General features: G+C 35.9%; 1 protein-coding gene across 2 annotated transcripts; it reads right to left on the bottom strand.

The window, feature by feature from the left end:
* Positions 1-1,175: 1,175 nt before the first annotated feature.
* On the bottom strand, positions 1,176-18,310 carry sh3bp5b (SH3-domain binding protein 5b (BTK-associated)). Of its 2 annotated transcripts, XM_077217589.1 has the most exons (10): positions 18,188-18,310; positions 18,010-18,103; positions 17,100-17,162; positions 14,099-14,227; positions 7,294-7,458; positions 7,086-7,216; positions 6,431-6,473; positions 5,786-6,005; positions 3,682-3,981; positions 1,176-2,588 (listed from the first exon to the last, which is right to left on the bottom strand). In XM_077217589.1, exons 2-10 carry the CDS (start codon positions 18,088-18,090, stop codon positions 2,410-2,412), a joined length of 1,311 nt encoding a protein of 436 aa, XP_077073704.1. In that variant the 5' UTR covers positions 18,091-18,103; positions 18,188-18,310; the 3' UTR covers positions 1,176-2,409. The 2 variants fall into 2 exon arrangements, with proteins under 2 accessions (XP_077073704.1, XP_077073713.1); XM_077217598.1 differs by having other exon boundaries at positions 18,028-18,310.
* Between the last annotated feature and the right edge of the window lie 770 nt (positions 18,311-19,080).

Raw genomic sequence — 19,080 nt, 5'->3', positions numbered from 1 at the left:
ATGAAACTGCTTTTGCAAAAACAGGTGGTTAGACACCAACAGACAGAAATAATCTACCCGTGAAAATTCACAATTCTCTTTTTTCAATTTCGATACCACAGCTAAAACAACTAGCCTAACTAATATAAATTTAAAACAAGTAAAGACAAGTAACTGTAGTTTTCAGGTAGAGACATTGAATTAAATAATCAAATATAAAATAACACTGGACAGTCTTCACTGTATAAATTAAACAGATTAATCCTTATAAATGCTACAACAGTTATTCAGTCAAGAGCAGTGAATGATTTTTTTCTTTGTCATTATTAGGCCGCTGTCACTTTAAGACCTAATGCACTGATCCAATACACTGATACTTACTCTTCTTTCTCTTCTGTTTACGTTCACTGATGTCTCATAACCGACTGTGTATACTAGGAGGATACTCGCCGAAACGGGCATTTTTTGTGTGAATTTGTCCATTCAAGTTCAAGACGACGTGAAAGAGAGCTCAATTGACAATTCAGTATTTGCATATATTCACTAAACTTTCCAGACAGCATGCAAAAAATTGAGCTCCGTTTTGCGTCTTCTTGCGTCTGAATATTTAAATTGCCAAGGCTTAAACACTTGTGAAGATGCAGCGCTGGCCTGTAAACTGTCCCGAGCGTCGTTCATCTGCTCACAACATTGCATTGTTAGAAATCATAAAAATGATACCGGTCAACTGGTGATTGACACAGTTTCATATACTCGTCAGGGCCGATTTTTACTCACATTTGACACTGGGTGAGTTTTAATTTTAGGACGTTTAGGTCCATCCATTTGGCAGGTGCTCTTATCCGAAATGACTCACAATGTTCAAGGTTTATATATCGGCTATATGTGTGTTCACTGGGAATTAAACTAATGAGATTGGTAGAGCCTTTCTCTACCATAGGCCTATATATCTATATATTTATTTATATTTACACAGACATACAATTCCGCAGCTTTATCATAACTTACATAACTTTTAACCCAGAATTTTTTTTTTGTTCTTGTTGTTGTATTTTTTAAGTAGAGAGCACAAAAACAATGCAAACCGGTACTCAAACTCAGGTCGGTGGAAGCGGAGTGGCATTGCACACAGGATTATCGACTCAGACACGGAAAATGTTTTATGGCAGTAACAGTGATTATTTGACTAATAATAGTGCTGTAGGTATCATTTTATTTCAGTCTGACAATTACACAAGCTTTATAAACAACAAAAGACTAAACACCATAAATCACTTAAATACTTCTACAGGGTTTCTTTTCTTACCACCATTTCTCAAAACGGCAACAGATCAAAAGAACTAACATTTGAGAAGAAAAATAAATAAAAAGTGAGACAAGGTCACACAAAAACACAAAGCCTAATGATTAGACCTGAAGCTGTGCCATCGGTGTCGAAATCAGTGCCTTCTGCATCACACAAGCTGGATGAAACGCTCAGTAATCCTCTTCTTCTTCAGTGCTGTACGTCCCCCACCAAGACCCATCAAAGGCTTCCCATAAGCCTCCTGCCCCCTTCAGAACAGTGAAAGTACAGTAGATCCAGCTTTTTACGCCACTTTCTGAACTATTGTGAATCTCAATTTCTATTGCTTTTTTTCTATTTATATTGAAAATAATAATTTTTCTTTACATAGAGAGACAAAAATGAAGTGACATGCACACTGTCCACCCGTGTAGGGAAGCTCACGCTTTTGGCTTGTGACGGAAGGTGAAAGTGACCTGCGCGGATCAGCCTGTAGCTGCCTCAGGTCTCCGGACGACATCGAGAAGGTGACCTGTGATGCAGTCGGTTGGCTTCACTTCCTCAAGAGTCACCGATGCAGCGCAGAGGTTCCTCAGATGATTTTGAGTCCTTTTTTAAGAGTTTATGAAGGACATGCAGGTGAGTCTGTTCATGCGCAGATGTAACATTATACTGTCTGCCAAACAAATCTGACTCTATATTTCCCATGACAGTTACACAGATTTTAAAGACAAGAAGTGGGATAAATCTACAGCATAACTAATCTCTTATGCATCTTAATTAACAAGTGATAACGTCATCCGTAAGTGTCTTCAGAATTACACAGAATTTAGATCTTAACTGGAACGTGTGGGAATGTTGATATCACAATTGAAGTATTTTATAGAGATTTGTCATCTTTTCAAAGCTTTATCCAGTTATATTCCCCTTCAAATGGGATATTTGCCCTAAGCACATTGTGTCATGGGTTGCTTTTCTCGCACCTGTTAGATCAGTGAAAGTTCAATCTGAAAGTTGGTTGAACATCCTAGACAGTGAGAGGAATGGTCTGGGATGACACTGGAGTGGAGGACGAGTGGCTGCCAGTGCCTTTCCATATCACACAGAATGTGGATGAATACATCAACGCCGTGGGAATGTTGCAGTCACATCCCATCGAGCAGGATAGTGGATTTATGAGCGTTTTTTCTGCTTTCACTTCGGCTAAGTTTTAGAGATAGCAGGCGGAAACGGCTATCCAGGCCAAAGGTTGTTTTAGTGTTGCTGATGCGATTGTTATTGAGAACGTTGTCCAGTACGGTCTCGGCACCTTCTGCTCTGTCACCTGTACACAATGAAGCTGATTAATCAACCACAGTAATCAAAGAGAAAAATATTATTATTCTTAGTATAATTAACATTCATGCATTTGGCAAACGCTTTTATCCACATTGAATTCAAAGTATAAATTATCACTTCAAGCATTTCCTGGAAAAATAACTCTCGACCTTGGTGTTGCTACATACAAGTAATAAATGAAAAAAAGAGAAAGAAAAAATACTGTAAAAAAATGTACACTGTATATATATATATATATATACACATACACACACACACACATATATATTAGTATACCTATAGGTATACATTAGTACACTTATACATACATAAAATGTTTTAATATAAAATAGATGTTTTGATTGTAATATTATATTGTACTACTAACCATGTTACAATTGTTATTGTATTCTAAATTATTATAATGTATAGTATTTTACAAAACATTTTCTATTAAAAAAATAAAATATATATATATATATATACACACACAGTACAATTTATACAATGCATACAGTACAAAACATATATATATACACACACATATATATAAATTGTACGGTTTATTTAATAGCATAATATATTACATGTAATAATGTATATATAAATAATAATAATAATAATAATAAAATGTTAGTTATAAAATATAATGAAAAGGATATTATACATATTTTTCAATAATTGTACTAAATGTACTCATATGTATTAAATTATTATAATAATACAATTAATTTTTTTTCAATAATTGTACTCATGTGATATAAATGTGATAATAAATATTATAATATTTTCATGTCATATTTTAAAATTATTCTAGATATTTATATTCATGTGTAAATTAACAGCCCTGCTTTAAAAACATCATTTTAGCAGATATATTTGTTTTGCACTTATTTAGGCTCTAAAAAGCCACACAGTTATCCATCAGTGAGATTAATGAACCCCCCTAGAGGGCACAGGTGCAAGCAGGCAGGAAACAAAGAAAAATGGCATCGTCTCACAGGAGAAACAAGAACAAGCCTTAATGCAATCCCTCACGTGCTAGTGCAGCGTTATTTGGGTCCCATCCGTCAACTCAAACGCATCTAAGAATATCTTACCTCTCTCTAGGTCGCACTCGGGGGAGGATGCGCCGCTGCATTCGCTGCGTGGGCCGAGGATGGGGGACATCAGGCTAAAATCAGACAAAGAGACAGTGCTGGGCAGGTCCAGACTGCAGGGGCGAGAGGAGGGGGAGGTGGGAGAGGCAGAGGAAAAGGAGGATGAGGAGGAGAAAGGGTAAGGCAAGTCCAGAGGGCTGTTCGGCCCAGAACTGAAGCTACTGTTGGACTGAGTCTCAGAGTCTTCCTCTGACATGGCACTCGTGCTGCAGTTTTCATCCTCGTAGGACCCAGAAGCCACTGCAGGAGGACAGAAAGGAAAAATCAGATTCTGGAACATGTAGATGGTCAGGCTATAGTTTAGAATTTTTATATAAATAGACATTTTATGTAGACACTTTACTAAATGTACTATAATAGACACAGAAATAATACCTTCATATCCAAAGGTTTTTAAAATCAACGGACCACATTATCTTAATCAGGTCTTAATCTGAATCAGGTTTCAGAACAACATAATAGTGAGAAAAAAACCAAAACATGGATCTCATTCAACAGTTTTGATCCAAAAAAAACTAAAGAGTTGTTTTAGGCTAAGAGCTTAAAGCTCCAGTAGGTAGCTTTTGTAAACAAATATTTGTTAAAACTGTCATTGTGTCCTGACAGTAGAATATGAGACAAATAATCTGTGAAAAAAATCAAGCTCCTCTAGCTCCTCCCTGTGGTCCTACTGCCATTTGTAGAAATACACCGCTCCCGGTCAGAAACAACCAATCAGAGCCAGGAGGAATGTCTTAGCAGTGTCAATCACGCTCGTGTACGCGCTGATCACCCCTCTCTTGCACAGCGCGAGCGCGTAACGTCGTTCGTGACTCTCCTGTTCAAACTCGTTCATCCAAATGAACGAATCTTTTTTCGAGTCATTTCGTTCATTCAACGAACGAATGACTCGAAAAAAGATTTGTTCATTTGGATGAACGAGTTCGAACAGGATCACAAACGTGCATCACAGAACAGAGCAAGGCGAGCATTTGTGCTTATAAAACAAAGTTTTTTATTTATTTTTGAAATGACCGATCGTTTCACTAGATAAGACCCTTATTCATCGTCTGGTATCGTTTAAAACTCTTTGAAGCTGCGCTGAAACTGTCATTTGGTCCTCGAAACGTTTGTGTCCTATTGAAGTCCATTATATGGAGAAAAAGCCTGGAATGTTTTCATCAAAAAACTTAATTTCTTTTCGACTGAAGAAAGAAAGACATGGACATCTTGGATGACATGGGGGTGAGTAAATTATCAGCAAAAGTTTTTTTTTTAAAGTGAACTAATCCTTTAACGTTATCTTAGTAGCTATAACTTATAGAAAGAGTGCAACCTTATAAAGTTACATGTATTGCAAAATACATAATGATTTGAGGACCAAGTTTGTAGTCAAAGTATGGGCAGGCCATAGTCAATGTAAAGCATATTGTTGATGTTTCGTCCCTATTAGTGAATGTTCCATAACTGTTTATAATCCGCTGTCATTGGTGGTCCTGCTTACTAGCCTGCGCGTTCACGGCAGGCTCCGCTGTGGGGAAGAGCTGTGAAGGGAGGGCTGTAGCGCAGCAGAGAGCAAGGGGGTTGGACCTGTAAGTTGTGCTTGTTCAAATTTTCAGGCTAAGTCAACATTTTCTCAAAACTCCCTACTGCAGCTTTAAGGAGTGCTTACGGATCAGGGTAAGCACAAACATTTAAAAGGGTAGAAAAGAATACTGAATTTACCTGAATAAAACAAAAAAACTGTCACTTCCCAGTCACAATTAATGCATTCCATAAACAAATATACAGATATGCTATAAATATTATATTAAATAAAACAACCATTTAGTGAAATTATCCATTTGAAATTGAACTGAAACATTTTTATCAATGCTTTTCAGTATAAGATATAATCACACTTTCCCTTCACTCTGTCTTGCATCTTGAATGAAATTTGTAGCGAAGCATTCTGGCAACGGGGTCTTATAATTGCCCACAATGATTTTTACAAGGCAGCCTAATTTTGCTGAGCATCTATGATGCCTAGAGTGCTGTCTAGAGACAGTATGTTGCATGGACTCACTTGATATTTCATCAGACTCCATCTTAAAGCCAGACAAGTCTTCACCAATGACACCGTCCCCCTCTGCACCCACACCTCTCTCCCGCGGGCCTATGACTGAAGAACGTCTGCGCTCATGGATCTCATCTGAGATCATCTCCAGGTTCCTGAGGGCTGACTTATATTCCCCTTTAGCCTGCGTAAGCTTGGCCTGGAGGTCATCCACATTCTTCTTCAGTTGCTTAAGAGGGAAGGACAAATAACATGAAGTTGACATTAAACAAGATATGAAAAAGGAACATGGAAGCATGGCCAAAAAATAGAAAAAGTAAGGGCCAACACATACAGGTAAATAGATTAAATTATAAAAACATTATTGAATAATTAAAAATATGTATTTATATTTTCCGTATTAAATATTTGAAAAGATTGTTTTTAGAGAATATGTAAAATTAGCTTTCAAACTCCAATGGCAAATTTCTTTCTTGTTTTAAGCAAAACCCTATCAAAAGTTCTTAATTTATTCTTAAAACAATATAAAAAAAAATTGTAAATGTTAAGTAAATCTTTAATAGATTTTGAAATTATAATAAAATTACAAAAATTATTTCATGCATTTAAAAATTATTTATAATGTAGCTCTTATCATGAAACATCCATATGTACCTCAAGCTGCAAGTAATACTTTGCCTTCATTTCAAAGTAGGGCCTGAAAAAGAGAGTGAGAAAAAGTGATTAGAGCTACTGTAAAAGGCCTATAAATAAAATCGTACATATCACCATGGCAACCGTTCACATAATATGCTGACACATTAATCTAATGATGAGTGCGAGGATTAATAGGGTTCAGTAATAGAGTTTATCCTGCCGAGTCACCATCACGTGTGAGAAACCCACCTAAAACTGATAGTTATGGGTTTAACATGAGCCTAATCTCACAGACAGAGATGGCTGACTCTCGGCATAACCTAATTATGGACAAAAACTACCTACATAGAACAATAAGAATGCAAAAAAATGTACGGTGGTGCATTGCAAATTGTGTTCTATGTAACATATTTCATACTGACTTTGTGTTCATGTACTTGTGTAGGTATTGTTTCGGGTCTTGGGTAAATCTGGAATCGCTAGTAAATAACTATAACAACAAAGTAAAACTTACAGTCCCCATAAACATACAACATAGCAACCATCCATTGGCTGTTTAAGGGTCCTCGTGCCATTTTTGTGTGCAATATGCATCAGACATGATAAGCAAAGACTACTAGCCAAAATGGTTTCACTGAATGCTTGTGCGTTTAACAAACAAATCGGTGCATACTTAGACTTGTTGATGGTGCGTTTGAGCTTCTTCTCCAGCTGTTTCATTCGGCTCATGGCGGCAGTGTATTTGGCAGCGGTCTCCTTGTGCAGAAGCTCACTCCGTGTTTTTATCTGCTCTGCCTCCATCACCTATAAACCAAAACAGGGATGTTAGAGTACTTCCTGGTTCACCTCATTCTATCATCCGACAACTTTGCATCACTCACTCGTTGTGTTGCGTGGTTGAGCATCTCCTGCCAGGCCGAGTCAAACTGCTTCTTGTCGTCCTCCAGCAGCCTCTGTTCAGCCAGGGCGATGGTCTCTTTGGCCGCCCGCAGTACTTCCGTGGCCCTGTGGAAGTCTTGCGTGGATCTCTGTGCTTCTAGCTGAGTCTAGGAAACAGGCAGAAGACATTTACATAAACAGAGTACAATGCCACAGTAAATAACAATGTGGATAATCCATGAAGAAATCAGTGCAAGAGATGGAGAAACTTTACTCATGTACAGAACTTCCTGTATGTTGACATTAAAAGTCACCCTTGAACTTCCTTTATGGTGAATTAAAGCAAGCAATACTAAAGACGTGCAAAACGTAATCCTATTCCTTTAATCCTATTCCTTCACTTTTTAACTCTAATCTCCACGTAACTCCCGCTGACAGAAAACCTCTGCGGAAACCTCTTACTGACTTAGCCAAACAAAACAGGATAGGTTTTTAAACCAACCAATGGCAATGAGGCAGTTTCACACCTTGAAGAGATTTACAGCATAGAGAGAGATCATATAAACCAAATCAGAAATTTGGAGAAAATCATACCGTTCATTATGCAAGTAATTCATTCAAAGTTAATGTTTAGCATTATGCAGAATCTTACTTACACTCTCTATCTACATATCTACAAGCACAAACAAAAATGACAATTACATTTATTATACAGGTAAAGAGCAGTGTGAACATTCACAATAAAACAACATTCTGGATATGTCTGTCTCTCAGGGAAAGTGATATCTCTACTATAAGACCTTGAATGCTATGAGATTCAAAACTGAATGTGCACTGTATCACACACTGGCAGTCCAATGGATACGCAATAATCCCAGGGATAATCCTCTACCTTTCATCCAATCTTTCCTGTTATAGTCTTTCATTCTTCATTTGAGACAGCCTAATTAATTTCCTTTTTCTTTCCCTTTTCCTCCATCCCTTCTTCACTCACACACAGGCTATTTTTAGCTCAGGCTTTAAAGTTGACATGATGCTGCCGCATTGCCACAGACAGACAACAGGGGATCACTGCAGATGCCAGGACAGATCTCCCGTCCACCCAGGAAAGGACACAGAAAGATCGAAGGGCTGGTGTAGAAAGTTGTGAGATGAAATGAAATAAAATAAAATATATTAAAGCCACAGCTAAATGTGACATTGAATTGTAATGTTGAATGGCTACAATTAAAGGCTAAAATTGAGAAAAAGAAATCAATTTCATTGAGACATCAGTAGTATTGGTATCTGAGATACAAGACTTCATTTGTAAAAAAAAGAAAATGCCATTAAACAAATATTTAAAATATACTTTCATTATGTTGTTTCTACATTCATTTGGAAATGTGAAATGTTTACAATATAAATAATATATTCAAAACTTGTTAGGTGTGATTGATCGTGATTTCGTACAGAAAAATGTGTAACTTTTTTAATCGATTGGCAGCACTAGTGTGTGAACATAATCATAAAAAACAACAATCAAGCTATAAAGTCTTTAAAATGGCTAATACTCTTAAGTATTCAGCAGAGGTCAAAACTTTAGAAGCTTTCGTGTTTATGCAGGGAAAAACGTTAAAATATTCATTCAAATTGCGCTCAGGGGTACTCTTGAGGTCTAAAGTTATTTCCTGAGGAGTAGCGTGTTACTACTAACTGCTTCAAATCAGTTTCGCAGCAAAGAGAGGCATTGAAATAAATCACATCTAATATTTAAGAAGCATCACAAAAATTATTTGATTTCATTCCAGGAAACTTTTACACAGAGAAGATGATCATTACCTTTACTGGAATTAAATGGACAGAAAAACTACTTCTCTTTGTTTATGGAAAAGTCTTATTACATCAAAGCTTCATTCTATTTCAAACCCCCGATTTTACTCCAGTTTTAATCAAATTCTGACCAAAAATAATGCAGAGACGACGGCCTCATAAATGAGATGTTTTAGGTTGATGGTGACCCAGTTGACATTCCGTTTTGATGTCATTATGCCAGAACCAGGACAATTGGTTAAAGTCATTTCCAATGCTTTTGTACATCTCATTTGACTGGCAGAAAAACAAGATCATTTGTGGCTCTTTTTGACCTGAAGATCACCCCTCTCAAGACTAATGCTTTTATTTATCAACGCACACTGGCCTACTGGGACTTCGAGCTTAAACGTGAGACTAAAGAGTTTACCTTATCAAACTTTTCTGTAGCAGAAAATAAACCATGAGCTGATTTGGGGCCAAAAGGGTTTTCTACACAATAAAACCCCAAATACATTCTCATTAAAAAAACAACTGTAGCTTCATTATGTGATAAATATAGCCATTATGAAATTCTCCAACTTATTCTTTAAAGCTTATTGACTGAAGGCGGAAGGCAGCAGAGGGGTCATGACTCATAAACTGATTGCAATAAAACTGCTTTGGTGCCATGCGGTCACTATTAAACAGTTATAGTAGTTAACCATCAAGATAGCACACATAATGTTTGCAAAATTGAATTTTCCCATAACCAAAAAAGTTTTTTAAACATTTAAAAAATAAATAACGTTTCATAACTTAATGGGAACATTAACAAAACGTTCTGAGAACATATTTTTGTGAGCTGGGAATGCAATAATATGCAAATAATATTACAATATATCTAATATAGTGTTTAAGGATGTTTATACATAAAAAAATTTGTATTATAATGCTTTTGACTTACCCACATGGCCTTTTTGTGTACTATAAGTCTAATTGTATCCAACTCAATAATCAAATTTATGTGTCATAGTAATAACTGCTAATATGCTATGAACGTCAACAATATTTAAGGCTAAATGTCAAAGTCAGGATACAGCGTAATGTCAGCATACAACCAGGAAAAGCAGCACAAACATTGCGATAATCCTGGCCTTAGGAAAACACAAGTTCACATTTAGGACATCTGAGGTAGTCATAAAGCGAAATAATTTATATTCAAGCTATTTTTATGAGAAGGCTGCAGTGGCATTCTGGGAGAGTTCAATGACACCCGCACATAGCTTAGCTGCAGGTGTTTTAGCTCTGCTGGCGGACCATCTGACAAGAGCGGTACCCGCTTCTCAAGCTGAAGTGCTGAGTAAGACCATTGAAACCATCATTGGACATGACAAATCAGCAGCAGAATGGTCCGTCCCTGTGTTCGTGTGCTCTGAGGACATATCACGGCAAAATGATTTCCCTTGCTCTTCTAAAACAGAGCAGTTCAGTGTTATATCTAGACAGAGTCTAACGTTCACAGCACTTAAGCATTGGCACTCATTTCCACACTCTACATTGTGGTTATACTGATTAACTAAACACATGGCTAGCAAATCATTATGCAAGTTATTTACATTCAGAAGTCTCAAAGGTACAACAGCAAAAACAGCCCGTTTAATTCTTAGGATCAGAGAAATAAACAGACTGGTTTTGCTGCACTATTAAGATCTCGGTATTTACTTGCTTTTATTGGGCAAGTATGCATTAAATTTGAACTGACATTAAAGACTTTTATATTGTTAAAAAAAAATGCGTTTCTATTGCACTTTCTATTCATCAAAGAATCCAAAAATATTAAGCAGCACAACTGTTTTCAATATTGAGCACCAAATCAGCATATTAGAATGATTTGAGAAGGATCATGTGACACTGAAGACTGAAGTAATGATGCTGAAAATTCAGCTTTAACATCATAGGAATAAATAACATTTTAAAATATATTCAAATAGAAAATAGTTCTTTTAAATTGTAATATTTCAGAATAGAACTGTTTTTAACTGTACTGTTCATCAAATAAATGCAGTCTTGGTGAGCATAAGAGACTTCTTTCATAAATTAAGAAAATCGTACTAGCAGTGTAAATGGCCCAAACAACATTGGACCAAATTGACTTTCAAAAAAAAAAGATCTTCTTTTGTATCCTACAGAAGAGATTCGTACAGATTTGGAATTACATGATGGTAAATAAATGATGAAAAATGTTCCTTTCTGTGTGAACTATCCCTTTAATGCTACTAAAATAATTGTGTTAAAATATGCAACTTCAATCATTTAATTCACCTTTAAAATATATTTCACAGCTCATGATAATGAATGATAATGTTGAAGTCTTCACAAATCCATCCCAGCAAAATCCTTTTTTACAAGCATACTGGAAGTACAGTAGCCGGAAAACCAATATATATATATATACCGTATGAGAATGAGTATGTGTGTGCATTATTCAGAGGAGCTCTTAATGAGAAATGTGTTCTGAATGATTAATATGAGAACAGTTCTGAAAAAACTTCAATCCACGAATCAGCAGACCAGTCATACGTGGTGCTTATCCGGTTTCAAACATTCATTATACCTCATCACTGATTCCATCTAAACTCAAGAGTCTTCCACTGCCTTCAGAGCTAAAAGATCCTGACAACTGCTGCTGAAGCCTTGTGATCCATGCGTTTCTTTCAGAGGACTGTGATGGACACTTGGCGATTGTATAAGTGTAAACCAGACTTTGAAGTGGGCCACTCTAAATACAGATTGCGAATAAGAAATCACATTTGTGTGAGAAAGTATACGGCTAGATAAACAAGCTGTTAACTTTTGATCAAGAGCTTCTTACAGTACGTTCTCATGGGACAGCAAACCGACCCCTTTTGAAAACGAGACAAGGCCTTTTATTTAGAGAGACATTGGAATGCATCAGATCTGCGATATGCTGTAGTCTAAAACAGCCAGCTGCTTCTCTGAATATAGCACATATAGATATATAAAGAAAAAGGACGTTGTCTATTGCAGAAGTGATTTCAAACCAAGAACAAGCTCAGAGGGGGGAGGGGGGTGGATTAGCTCTAAATAAGGTAACATTTGAATTAGAGGGGATTTCCACTGATGCGTGAGAAATATAAAACTGGCAGAAGAGGTCATAAGTGGTTGTTTGAAATGCTTTTCTAAATATATTGATGGAAATTCAGGGGGAGATGTTCAGACAGAGACAGTGGTGGGGGGAGAGAGACATGAAACAGTTAAAGCTGCACTGCAGAGAGACTGATCATGCAGTGTAAATCCTGACATATCTGTTACACATATGAAAATCATAAATGTTACGGTCTCACTCTTCTGGGAATTTGGGTCAGAATATCCTGTCCACATAGACAAAAACAGATATTACATAAAAATGGTATATCAAGCAAAGATCAATTATAAAGATTTGTAGTATTATTACTAGTACAGCAAGCAAATATTATTTAAAGAATTTTAAAGATGATTCTTACTCTTATTATTTTTATTTCAGTAATAATAAATAGCATAATTGAGCATCAAGCAAATATTAATTTATTTAAGATAATTAGATAATTTAAGATAATTTAGATAATGGATTTTATTATTTTAATAATAAATGGCATATTTGTGTATCAAGACAAAAGTAATAATAATGAATAATAAATGACATGGTTGTACATCAAGCTAAGATTCATTATAAATATTAATATTATTTTTATATGAGTAGTAGTAGTAAAAATAAATAAATAAAGGGTTAATTCACCCAAAGTTTTTAAATCATCTTTGAGTCTAAATTAAACCTGTTCATCATATGAAGTGAACGAATTCCTTCAGAAAATTTGGTCTAAATGGATCGATTAATATGGATTCATTTTACGATCTCTTTATGAAATTTTTGAAGTGTCAAAGTGGAAGTTGCGTAGCTGTCAATGAAGAGTACAGAAAGCTCTCAGATTTCATCAAAAAGATTTGTTACGAAGATGAACAAAAATCTTAAGGGTTTACAACGACATGAGGGTGAGTAATTAATGACAAAATTTTTGGGTGAATAACGCTTTAATAATAATAATAATATCATTATCATCTCTCACCCTTTTGTTTGTGCAATTTTGAGGGGTTTTCCCCCAACAAAAGCAGTTTATCATTGACAATGTAGCATAATGCAAGACAGAACACTAAAAGGCAACTGTTGTTTTAAATTAGAATAACCTGTCAGCATAAAAACTCATCTATTAGACGAGCGAAGACAGTTTAAACCAGTTTATATGAATCATCTCCACATTTTTCATTATAAAGGAGCTTGACAACCCAAATAGGACTGTTTCCATAAAAACATTTCTGTTTGTCCCTGAGGAAAATAACTTCAAAGGGCACATCGCTTTCCTTAGAAAATCAGGTGCTTTGTCAGTGAAATTAAATAGGCCACCAATAATACTTCCTTCATGGAGTGAAAAGCATAACACTCTAAACTATCTTGCCCCAGTTTCAGAGCAGGTCAACTCTCCTGTTGTTACTGATTCAGTCAAATAAAGTTTACCAAGTGTTGTATACTATAAGGTGAGAGGAACTTTGCTTTTACAAGTCAAAGCAAATGAGACATTTTACAGCCTTCTCCCCCCTTCAACACCCCAGCTGCAATTCACTAACTGAGATAAACTGATAATCTGCTCTTAGAATAGCACAGGCCTTTGAGAAAAGGGAACCAAGAATTGAGCATTTAAACATTCATTCTCTCTCATTCTCTCTCTCTCTCTCTTAGCAAAGTCTTTTACACCTTGTTGAATGAAGCCAACCACCTGTGACAGATCTAGAGTTAATGCTACTGAGCCATCCAGCTCATAGCAGATAACAAGCTGATAGCACAGCAATCTCCAGAGAGGGATACAAGAAAACACACCACAGAAAAAATGCTGGAGTGCCAACTAAAAGCAGACGCTGTGTGGGTGAAATTGGCTTTAGGAAGATAATATTGGGTTCTTGTTTTGATTTTCTTGGCCTCACCTGCCGTGCCACCCGCCGGGCCTCCCAGTACGGCTTCGATTCCTCCACCGCTTTTCCAATCTTCTTCACCAGCTCGTCCAGCTTTAAAGTGGCTTCCACCAGCACAGAACGAAACTTCTGCCTGGCATCCTAGACACGGACCAAACATGAACAATCAAATAGCTATGTTTAGGGATGCACAATATCTTTTTTTGTTACTTATCGAATCTGTCACTAATGTATATTTATTTGTATATTATCTCTATAAGCACTACTATTGCTGTCATCTAATGCTCACTTAGGAGGCGTTTACAATTTCAACCAAAAAACAGAAAACTTTTTATTCGTTTTGACCATTCATTTACAGGATAACAGCGTTTTGGGGGCCTGAAAACAGAAACCTTTGAAGACGTGCAAGTTTTTTATAACTATACTGTTATCTTCTCTGTGCCAACTACAAAAACGAATTTGTGAAAAAAGCGCGTATGAATGCACATGCGCATTCATACGCGTAGTTTCTTTACAAAGTGACATCGCCATCTACTGGTCTGGCAACATAATACAGCGTTTTATTCGTTTTCGCTTATCTGTGGGACGGGGATCGTTTTGACAACGTTGTCGTCTGTATGTGAAAAACGCAAAGTAAAAACTTTTCTATTTTAAGTACATCATTGTCGTTTAAACACAAACTCAACGTTAATCTTAAAAAAAAAATTTAGCTATATGTATTATCAATGATATCAAATGGCATAAACATTTTACATCAAGCAACACAAAAAAATTAATAACACCATTAAATAAAATTGAGCAAATCTCAAAATAAATTTCCATTTTTCAAACTTTGAAAAATAATTTTGTGATTCAAATTAATTTGTAGCACTTAATTAATTTTATTTATTTAATTTAAGTTATTTAAACAAAATATATCATTTTAATTTTTGCCATTACATGAAAATAAATATTTATTTAGCATCAACCAGAATTATAATTTTAATACAGTTATGTGCAGTTTTGAGTTACTTATTGTATGAACATAGTTCTGGATCAAAGGTGATGCATTGTAACATCATGCCAACCAAAATAAACTATGCAGAGTTGAGATGGCACAAACAAACTTTATAGACATTACCATTTTGATTTATGCTGACCACATCTGAAATCAATTGAGTAATTGGAAACACAAGGAATGCTACGTATAATTATATTATGTATATAATGAACATTAAAAACAAGAATTATAGTGAAATGACTTGTGCCATTGGGATAGACTTTTAAGATTTCAACTTGTCAGGACATTATGGTCAACTACTTTGCACAAAGGTGCTATACATAAAAATGGAGTAAAATCAGTTTATCTGTAATCAGATTTGCAAGAAGATCTGTGAAGATGTCTGAAGGACATGGAAAAATATACTTTTCGCTTGAGTTGTAAACAAGTTTTTTTCATAAATGTAATTAAATCATTATTTTCCATTTATTGCCCAAGAGAAAGCAATTAGATTAAATCCCATTCGTCAAAACACAGGTTGATTTTTTGCAGCACTTGCATTCCAGGAAACAGAGAACACCAAGAGTTAAATCTTTAGTCCCCTTTGAAGTGCAACATTGCCAGTGACGCAAAAGCAACACTAATTTGGTTGACAGCCAAATAGCTCAATTATGGGATTCTCAGAACAATCATCAGAGTTGGACTGGGTCATGGAAGTCTGCATAAAGAGTGACAACTATACTAAACTTTCTTAACGTTTTGTGTGTATAAAATAGGGGTTGTACTGACACATCCATTTTAATGCTGTGCTATGATGACGCTTTAAGCTTGACGTCGACTAGTCGCGCTGATCATGTGATTTTTATTAACTTATTAATAAAATAAGTGTCGGCATCTGTATAATTTTCTGCTAATAAATTGCTAATTGTGGCATGTTGCAAAGTAGGCTATTCCATACAGACTTTTTCAGATAACAGTCGACTTCAAAAAAACAAAACAAGCCAGAAGCTTTCCAATGTGTTTTAAGAAGTTTGGAGATATCCTAATAAAGATAAAGATCTATAAAAATATTCATGGCTCTTCCAACTCTAATATTATATACAGTTAGCATGTGCCCTACTTAATTTGTATCTGCAGGAAACAACTTGCTAATATGTTCCGTGTGTTTTTGCTTCAGGAGCTGGACTGCCAGAGAAATCGGCAAACAGGCAATTTTAAGACATTTTGAGAAAATATTTCTCTTTCTGCCTCTTTTTGACTAACAATCAGACTACAGACTAGCTAAGTCATTTTATTAAATTATTAAATTAAGACATGCCTAAACAATGAACTCAGTGGCATCGGGACAATTCAGTGCGACCAAAGTGACCACATGACTGATTCTGAACAGCTGATTGTGTTTTTGTCTAAAACATGTCCTTGTTTACTGCATGCTGCATCTCTGAGATCTGTGCTGGACTCTACTGAAATAATGCTCTGCATAAAAAAGGATATGAATGCCAAATATCAACACAAATATCATATTCCTTGCCATTTGATTTTTTGGCTTTGATCTTTCATCAACTTTTTCTAAGTTTACTTTTTACTGTGAGTGAAGCACAGAATTCATTACTGGATACAAGTTCCAGTCATTTATTGTGCTCAAGGAACACGATCTATTGCATAATCCTGATATTATAACACATTCTGTTCCTTGGAGTGCCATGGTACAAAATCCAAACTTAAGACAGGTGACTTCTATTAACAATTTACCAACTGATACATTTTAAGAAGCGGGAAAATGGCATTATCATATTAGAAAAAGAATAATTGAAATTCCTGGCAAAAGGAAAATACATTATATATAATGTGTGTGTGTGTATATATATATATATATGTATATGCATACAAATAATAATAAAAATACCACCATCAATAAGCAGTCCAAATGGGCTTTCATTTATTAATGGAATAAAATAATATTTATTCAATAAATATTATTTGACCATTCATTCAGTCCAAACTTGGTTGTTGGATGGTGCAATCATACTGTACCTCAAGCTCAGTTTCACATCTATTGATGTCATCTGTGGACTGATTCAGCTTCTCAAGCTCTCCCTGTAAAGAAAACTCAAGAGTCGGACATGTAAAATAGAGACATATCCCATTAAAGGGATTCTCTTTCATTTGGATCTCATAGACTGCAGCAGCGCAAAGGAGAGAGAGAAAACTTGGTTGATGCTATATAGCCTATGCACATATTTAGACCGACCTCTAACAAGCAGCAGGGCTCTAAAAGTCAACAAATGTAGTGTTGCCATTTCCGATGATTAGCTAATTAACAACATAAGTCAAATTCGATAAAATATGGAAAGTCTCGGATTGCAATTATTATTATTTCATCTGCGAGTGGTTGACATCCATAGCAAAATGATGCAGTATGATCAATGATCAACAGTAATAGCCTAGCAGTTGTCAATTTATATTCGCTAAAGGCTAACGTTAGTTTCCACCCGTGTTTCTTGACTTTTCCCGGTGATTCTCCAAATGCAGTTCAGGTGTATGCTACAGTAGGCCTACATCAAATCAACTGGATATTCTCTTTGCGATAGAAAAAAAAACTTGGCGTCGCTTCTTTTACGCTTAGCCTATTTGTGTGTTTTGTCAGATCAGGTGACTTGTTTTTCCAGCGGGATCTGGCAACACTGAATTGAGGCACCAGTGCACTCAGCTACCGCAGACAAGCCAACAATAAAAAGCAAGTTACGGCGAATTAATCAATAATTCCCCCTCAGTGTCAAGAAGTCAATAACATGCAGTGTCACCGATACGTAAAATGTGATATGAAATCAATTAGGCTAACTCGAGGTGTAAGTGTGTTTGAAATGATCACTATTTTCATCTAAATTGATGAGCTACATTGACATAACGTTACCTTTAAGCACAAAAATCAATGACAATCTACCTGAATTCTCGGGTCTACCTCTTCTTCTTCGGGGGATTCAAATTCTTCATCCGACCTGTTCTCCTTGTCTGAGCTGTCCATTTTATTTTATTATCTTGCAAAAAAAAAAAAAAAAATGAAAGAGATTCCCTCCAGTGAGGAGATTTATGCGCCCGTTGGAGAGTATTAGGCTACACACCAATCGACGATATCATTCCCCGACACAGTCCAGATTCCTCATTTAATGAGAGAAATAAAGAGACCCACGCGCGTGTCTGGATATCCACACACACACACACACAGACAGACACAGCTGTGCTGAATGGGATGGGAGCCGTGAAGTCTATGGTGAAGACGAGGTGAAGTCTGGCCCCGCCCCTTCACTTTCACACTATCTCTCTCTCCAGGTCAACACTTATCGGCAATGAGTGTCAAATTGTTGGCCATGAAAAAAACGCTTTGTCTAAAGAAAGAGCATAGGCTAGGCTTCCTCTGTTGGACCTGATAAGTGTACAGGTGTCATTCCACGAAATATGCCTGTTGTAGAGCCTACATCATGAAGGTAAAACCAAAAATGAATAGGCCAGCTGACCAAACTTTTAGGCTATGTGTTTTATAGCCAGTTTTTCGCAATTTAGCAAAAAATCCAGCTTTACTGCGTTTGTTTTCTTTCTGCACATTTTAATAAAAACAAAACAAAACAATTGATCATATTTCTCTATATTTAATTGTATTCGATTTTAATTATTGTTGCGTCCATGTTATCATCATAACTCCATGTTATTAAAATGACCAATAATTCCATAAGTAAAAAAAAAAGTATCATAATGACATTATCTTAGGCATAAAACGTTTTTCACTCCATCTTGTTCGTCAGTCTGGGATCTTAAAATGTCACTGTTACCAAGATGTTGTACAGTAAACATGTAGTCTGTTATCCTTGAGCAAAAAGCTAAATGTCAACCTTGTTAGTTTTTAAGGCATCTATAAGCCATACAAATTTATTAAGTGTACTTGAAGTCCGTAAGGCCTTTAAAAACATAGGCACCCATTGTGTGAAATGATTTGAGAATGTTTTCCAAAAACATCCAT

This window comes from Siphateles boraxobius, unplaced genomic scaffold, assembly GCF_051911475.1.
Source record: "Siphateles boraxobius isolate OS27281-9 unplaced genomic scaffold, OSU_SipBor_1 12, whole genome shotgun sequence".
NCBI classification, from domain to species: domain Eukaryota; kingdom Metazoa; phylum Chordata; class Actinopteri; order Cypriniformes; family Leuciscidae; genus Siphateles; species Siphateles boraxobius.
This window is presented reverse-complemented; position numbering and strand designations above follow the sequence as displayed.